Genomic DNA, 7,593 nt, shown 5'->3' with positions numbered 1-7,593 from the left:
GATCCTCAGCATTATGTCTTCAGTCCCTATGGATGAGTAGACAACCCCCCTTCCCTGCTTGGCATTGCTCTCAGGAGTCTTTCACTCATTTCTTTCTTTCTAGCTGGTGCATGGCTTTGAGGACTTACTTAAAGGAAAAGCTTCAAAGCCCTGGACGTGATTGTCACCAACAGCCTACCACAAAAAGCCATCTGGAAGCTGAGTTGCCATTTTCCTTGGCAAAAGCTGGGAAGAAATCCAAACAATTGTGTTTTCTTTTACATGTGTTGGGCACAGAATGGGGAAAGGCACTGTTTGGTGAAACTGGGTCTTGACAGCAAATGGAAGGGCTTTAAGCACGGTGTGCTTCCATTTTAGTCAACTCAAGTGTTTGCTATGGGATGTGGTGATCCTGAAGGTCTTTTCCAGTCATTCTGTGGTATCACCGTGCTCTGCTGCCACTGGCTGAGGAGAAAAGCCCCAAGTGGTTGTAGCTCTAGAAAATGGAGGGGTCCTAAGCTAACAACGCAGAAGGCTTATGAGCCGCACTGGGGCCGAGCCAGAGAGGAATCCCGTGTTCCACAGAGCCCAGGCAGTGCGGCCAGCAGCGGGGCCCTGCGGTTGGGGTTCGTGCCCCGCTGACGGCGGTAACGGCCGCGGCGTCGCCCTCCTCCCGCCGCTAGGAGGCGCTGCGCCCACCCCGCTGGGGATGAAGGCGGCGGGTTCCCCTCGCGCAGGCGCAGTACCGGCCGCCCCCGCCCCCGCAGCGTCGTCCCTCCCCGGCGACAGAGAGCGGGGTAGGCGTCCCCTGCCGCAAGGGCTGCCGGTCTATCGGCGGCGCGGGGGCGGGCGGCCGGCCCGGGGCCCGGACATAAGATGGCGGCGGCGTTGCTGGGGAGGCGGCGGCGGCGACGGTTGCGGTTGCGGCCGTGCGGGCTGTCGCGGAGCGCGGGCGGCGCGCGGCTCTGCCCGGGCTCCCAGGGCGGATAGAGCGGGGCCGGCTCGGCGGAGCGGGGCCGCCATGGGCTCCCAGGTGCTGCAGATCCTGCGCCAGGGCGTGTGGGCGGCGCTGAGCGGCGGCTGGTACCAGGACCCGCACCAGGGCGCCGGGGTCAACGCGCTACACCTCTACCTGTGGCTCTTCCTGCTCGGCTTCCCCTTCACCCTCTACATGGTGAGAGAGCGCGGGCCGCCGCGGGACCGCGGCCCCCTGGGCCTCGGGGCGGGCGGGCCCGGCGGGGGGCGGGCGCTCAGCGCGGCGGCGGGGGGGGGGAATACGGGGGGCGGGAAGGACCGCGGGGCCGCCGCACGCGCGCCCCCTGCCCGCGGTGCTGCCCGACCCCTGCCCGCGGTGCTGCCCGACCCGCGACCGCGGGCTGCACACACCGGGCGGACACGGTGCGCCTGGGCACGGAGCTGGCGGCGGGGGGGTGTTGGCTGTGGCCTGCGAAGCAGCTGCGCTTCCGTCTCCGCCGCTGCTCCTTCGGCTTCCTCATGTCTAAAGTGGGCATTGCTGCGCTGCACTCCTGAACTCGCCCGAAAACACCCGATTGCAGTGAACGTTCTCAGAACCTGAATTTCTGGCTGATGGTTCTATCGCTTTCTCTCATCGCTTTCGATAGTGGGCAGGGATGGCCTTCAGGATCTATTACGTAAAAGTTCATCGAACCACAGCACGGTGTGCTGGCTGCTACTATTTCTGGACCGTGCTGAAAAGTTCCTTTGGTGTTTTGCTGGTATCCAAACTTTAGAAAGTCTGTTTGGGAGAATCCGTGTTGAACGTACCTGAGGCTTTGATCAAAGCTATTAAAAAAGAATAAATAATGCTGACCTTTAAACCTAGGTGTTCCCTTGACATTTGGACTTGGAACAGATGCAGCAAAGGTACGATCAGTTGTGAGAGAAGGAGGCCGTTTCCTGTTGGCTGGTGCTTGTCTTTCCATCTAAGTTGTGTGCAGTTTATGGAGTATAAATATTTTGCTTTGGATTTCTCAGAAGAGCAGTGTGATCGTTCCAAGTGTGGTGTGACCAGTCTTGTAGCTTGCAGGTTCGCCTGCTCTGAATGCTCCTGACAGCCAAAAAGAAAACTGCCTTGTGGAAAAAGCTGTGATTAGTCAATGAGACCTTGGAGGGAAAAAAAACTCAGCGGGAATGCAGTTGTAGAAATGTAGAGCTGTTAGGGGAGGCATTTACTTGGTTAAATAGCAGTTTGTAAAATGGCAATGTGAGATGCTTCCTACTAAGAAATAGTTGCTGTAGAAGAGGAGATTCGCAGCCCTCTATGCTTAGCTCTTAATTCACGTTTCTGTGTTGGAAACGGTAGCTATAAGGCTTTTTGTTTGAGAACTTTATACTGCTGGTAATGAAACTGCAGGCTGAGGCGAAATGCTTCTAAAACTAACCTGATAACAGCTAGAGGAAACTTCCTATTAAACTGATCCACTCTCAGTAAAAACAGTGAACTTCAAGTGGAACAAAGAGGCTCCTTCTCCCAAATGCAGTTCTTTTTCAGAATTGATGCTCTTCTGTTTTGATGGAATAGTTGATTTGATTAGTGCTCTCTTGCTGCACGTAAAGGTGAGCTCTATGCTGCACACACTGAGGCGTCGGTGGGGCTGTATGGCTTTTATTGTGTGTAGGTCTGCTGGCTGATTAGTGTGAACTTGCACAGAATCTCCTGCTGATCTTGAAGCAGCAGTTAAGCTTCAGTTGCCTGTACTATAGGGTAAGCTTCAATGTTGCTTAAATGCCTTTCTTGTGTAAAGGGAAAATATGGGCAAAAGCAAGCTGCATCAGGTTTTGTTGAGGTCAGAGAAGTTCTCTTGCTTCATAACTCAGGACAAGTTAAAGATGCAACAAGTGCCAACTTCCCTGAGAATAAGTAGGGAGATTAGTCACAAGTAGAAGCAGATTGAATCATATTTGGCTGTTTTCCCTTTTTCCACCCTGTGCAGTTCAAGTGTTGTCTAGACACAAACTAAACAGGCAGGACTGTGATGGTCATCTTAGTTCTTTAGCACCTTTTGAACTCTTTTCAGAAGAGAAAGGGGTAAACATTGAGTGGCTGTAGGACATACATAAATAAGCAGAACTCTCTAAGAAGTCTTAGGTAACTGTAATCTGAATTCTCTTTCTCCTACATATCTGTACACTTAGCCTGTAGATAACAAAGAATCAAGGAGAAATGTATGCCTAAGTGAAGCTGTGTACATGTGTACTATTGGATCTGTGGCTTGGCAGCATGCACGCAAAAATACTGCTTACTAGACTAGTTGAATCTATTCTGTTTTGATAGTTGTATTTAGTACCAGGCTCAACTGTGCTTATTCTGTGTATCTGTCATGAGCCAATTTTTTTTTATTAATTCTAATTCAAAACTCAAGTTAGGAGAAACAAATATGCTACAACATGAGGAAATTGTACAAACGGATTGCAAAATAGAGTGGTGAAGTTGGAACAAAGATACCCTAAATCCAGAGGCCAGTGTTGTGCATCACTGTTGCAGGGAGGAGGGGAAGGGAGGAGGCTGCCAAGGCGCTTCCCCTGGTTGGAATGCTGCTTCAGCCCCACCACATGCGCAGCAGGGAATGAAGTCTTGGCTCTGGCAGCAGGGAAACTTTGCCAGTGAGTTAAGAAGAGCCAGGACTGTACCTTGCTTGGGGTGATGGGCTCATACCTATGGAGCTTGTCTGTCAAAGTGGAGCTCATTTACACAACAGTTGGCTTAATAGGTATTCGATTTCCTGCTTTGTGTACATAGTTACAGAAGTAGGTCATAAATATGCAGCTCCATGTGAAAGTTGTCTTAGAAGTATCTTAGATGGATACTGTTTCTTTAACAGAAATTAAGTACTTAAATATATGCTGAGAATCAATTTTTCTCATGTTGCTCTAAGTTACATGGAGTTTCTTGGCTGCCAGAAGCTTCATTTATACACTTGAGATTTTTTGGTCAAAATACAGTATAACTTGAACTGAACGTGCTTCCAGGTGTCAGCAGTTCTTAAGGACCCCAGCTGTTAATAAACAAACAATGGTGATAGAGCTAGACCTGCTGCTCCTGGATAGACTTCCTTCTTCTTCTCCAGTGTGATTGTGTCTATAAAATACTGACTTCATTATGCTTGGTCTTCAGAGTGCTTTACTGTTGAATGAAAGCTTGATTGATATTGCTTTTATGCAAGGACATAAAATCTGATTTGGACTGAAAGGCTTTGCTATGAATGTTCTTAATAGCTAACACCCACACCTCTCATTTGAAAATAATTGGGGATCTTCATTATATCTGTAATGTCTAGCTAAAGCTCTAGTGCTTTGTAGAGATCCACGAAGGTGTCTTTAATTCTTTGTAACTGTGCAGCACAACCTATGATGATGTGAAATTCTGTCTGGTTTTTTGTGCTTTTGTATTTGACCTGCTGACTCCAGATACAGACATCTCTGCAGTTTATGTGGGAATATTTTAAAGTCCCATAATGAATGGTCTAAGGTTTTTTAGACCACTAGATTGTTCAGTCTGGAGAAGGGGAGATTCGAGATGGCCTTATTGCTCTTTACAGCTGCCCTTCAGGGAGGTTGTGATGAGGTGAGAGTCAACCTCTTCTCCCATGTAACTAGCAATAGTACTTGAGGAAATGGCCTTAGGTTGCACCGTGGAGATTCAAGTTGACTTCTCTGAAAGAGTGGTCAGGCACTGGAATGGGCTGCCCAGGGGGTGCTGGAGTCACTAACACTGGAGGCATTTGAGAAACATGTAGATGTTGTAGTGGGGGACATGGTTTAGTGGGGAATATTAGCAATAGGTGCATTGTTGGTCTGGATGATCTTAGAGATATATTCCAACCTTGATGACTCTGTGATTCTTTTCTGTTGTTTGGTTGATGACTGGAATCTAGGAATGCTCAAGTATTTCCTACCCTGACACAGCTGAGATGGCCTTACAGCCAGTAGTTAGCAGAAACAACATAACTGCATTTCTCTATCTTCAGTTTCTTCACTACTTGTTTATTTTTTACTTCTTTTATAAATCTTATAACCCGCTTTGCATTATACCCTAGTGTTTAGGAAACTACATTAATAGACCACTGGTTGCCAGTTAAAGATAGCTTTCTACTGGTCCAGCTGGTTATGGGAGCTCACAGTGTGTTGCAGAGGGCAGAACCATGCTTTTGACCGATAATGAGGTAATAGCACAGCAGGCTTGTGATTCGAGTTCAAGAACACACCCAAATAATGTCTTGAATAAGAGTTCTTCAGAGTAAAATCTGAGTGTGGTTCTTTACTCTCTGTATATAGTTATCTTTATCACATTGTCTTTAAAGGTAGCCCTTTTTGAAAGTAACTTCAAAGGGAAAGGTGGTAGAAAGTCTGTGTCTTCTCCATTCTGCTCCTTCTTCAGTTTTTGATAATACTACACGACTTCCCTTTATGATACAGGGAAATGCTTTTAGCTTGGAGTTTGTCTATTTATTTGACTTGTTCAAACATTGGGTGCCTGAAGTTTTCAACAGATTGTAATTAAAGCAGGCAGGTTCTGTATGGTCATGTCTAGCTTTTTCTTCTCTCCTATGTGAGCTTCAGTTGTGACTAGTGCTGTTGAGTGTACTCTTGCCTTTGGTGCTAATGGAAGTGATCATAGGGATATGCAGTAAAATCAGAAATTCTCTGGAATGCTGTTGCAGCTACAGCTTTATAACTGCTCTGAGAACAAGTTCTAACAAGGTTTTTGTCTGGGCCTGATTAAAAAAATAAATTAAAAAATAGTGCTTTCTTACTTGTGAAAACGACTGAAACAAGACCTAGCTGTGCATTTGTAGGACTTGAATGTTCCTGTTGTAATCTTGGAGATGATATTGTACGGGACACCCAGTTACTCAGGTCTCCTCAAATGTGCTAAAATGTCAAGAGCAACTCAAAATAGAATCAGAGCATCATTTAAGTTAGAAAAGACTTTCAGTGTCAAATCAGCTGTCAGCCTGGCCTGCCAAGGACCATTACTAACCCATGTCGCGTAGTGCCGCATCCAGGCATCTCTTAGGTATCTCCAGGGATGGAGACTCCTGCTTCTCTGGGCAGCCTGTTCCAGTGCTAGACCAGCCTATTCATGAAGAAATTGTTACTAACATCCAGTCTGAACCTACCTGGGTGCAATCAATAGTGTTACTTTAACTTGTTTTGGCTCATGGAGAAAAGACCCTGCATAGAAGCTGAATGTTTCCAAGTTCTGGCAAAGTAGAGAAGGCACCAGTGGTTTAGGTTGGCTTGAATTCACTGTAGTTCCTGAGGCTGTAATGTAGATGAATTGCTGGCACCATGGGTAGTACTGCTGTACCACAGCATAAGACCTAAATATGAAGTATGATCGTATAGTAGACTGTGCTGGACATGCTCAAATTAATTCCCAAAATATGCATCCTATCTGAGAGGAGCAATTCTGAATTAACACAAGGAATGAAAAATAGGAATTCATTGCATGAATCCTAACTCTCTGCAATCCTGTAGAAAGGTTATGTGAGGAGGGAGAAAATGGACCCTTTAATTCTTTATTGGGTTTAATTCAAGCCGTATTCATGTTGTATGTTTTTTTTCTAACTTACTCACAGAGCTTCCCTTAGCACAACAGAATATGTGGATTTTGCATTCCACAGGGTGAGCTGGGTGCAGTATGTGACTTCATTGCTGATGGATGGAGGGGAGAAACTGAAGAGCCCTCCTAATAGAGTTAGTCAATGAAAGTCATGTCTGTACTTGTGTCATTTAGTGTTAAACTGAGTGCAGCAATGGCTTCAGAACACTGGCTGCTTGTTAAGGAGAGGCCAATTGAACTCAGGTTTGTGATTTGGAAGCGGACTGCTTAGCATGTACAGGAAGCTTAAACATTTAGATTCATAGAATCACTCAGGTTGGAAAGGGCCTTAAAGATCTTCGAGTCCAACCATTTTGCCAGAGCTTATGTGCCTGCATGAACTACTCATTTATATGTTTGGCTTAAGAAATGTTGCATTGATTGTTTTTTGCTTCCTTCCAGAATGTGAATAGCCAGATTAGGGGTTGGTTTTGCACACAATTGATACAATATTAAAAAATGTTTATAGTTTTATTTCCCTTTGTTACTACAGTATTTTGTATTTGGAGATCTATTCAAATGGTGGTTTTGCTTATGTCATAGCTCAAATTACTCATGGCTCTTTCAGGACAAATATTCACTTTAATATGTAGGAATCTTAATGCTTTAATCAGATCTCTTTAAAATGACTAGAAGTAGCTTTATATTAATATAGGAGACTTTCTGTCCTACTCTCTGCTCATGTTTCTGTGAGATACGCATGGAACTTTGGTCGCTGTAAAGATGCCTCTGTTGGTAATGTTTATAAAGTGAGAGTGACTAGGTGGATGAAGCAAGCTGGAATTAGTCATACAGTAGGAAACCTAAATAGGCAGTTCACTGAATCTTCATGTCTATTGAATTAATGATTGTGCTGGATAGCAAATGCTGTTTAATTCTGATTGTCACGTGTCTGTGTGTGTGTGTGTATATATATATATATACATATATACATACATACAGTGGAAGTTTGACTAGCATGCCATATGCTTCTCTTCAACAGCTGTCAG

At 45.7% G+C, this 7,593-nt stretch overlaps 1 protein-coding gene across 13 annotated transcripts in view; it reads left to right on the top strand.

Moving 5' to 3' along the window:
• Positions 1-755: 755 nt before the first annotated feature.
• The window catches only part of PCNX1 (pecanex 1), a 75,484-nt gene continuing 68,646 nt past the window's right edge, over positions 756-7,593 (top strand). For 11 of the 13 annotated variants that reach the window (XM_085550332.1, XM_015864696.3, XM_015864695.3 and 8 more), the window contains exon 1: positions 759-1,153. In XM_085550332.1, coding sequence (XP_085406458.1) covers positions 1,001-1,153 — 153 coding nt within the window. In that variant the 5' untranslated portion in view covers positions 759-1,000. Of the gene's footprint in view, positions 1,154-7,593 lie in introns of all 13 variants that reach the window. The other 2 variants (XM_015864684.3, XM_085550339.1) reach the window with 2 other exon arrangements.

The sequence above is a fragment of the Coturnix japonica genome, chromosome 5 (genome assembly GCF_054131305.1).
Source record: "Coturnix japonica strain WE chromosome 5, WE-NBRP24, whole genome shotgun sequence".
In the NCBI taxonomy this organism is placed as follows: domain Eukaryota; kingdom Metazoa; phylum Chordata; class Aves; order Galliformes; family Phasianidae; genus Coturnix; species Coturnix japonica.
Note: the sequence above shows the minus strand (reverse complement) of the source record. Positions and strands in the feature narration are given on the sequence as shown.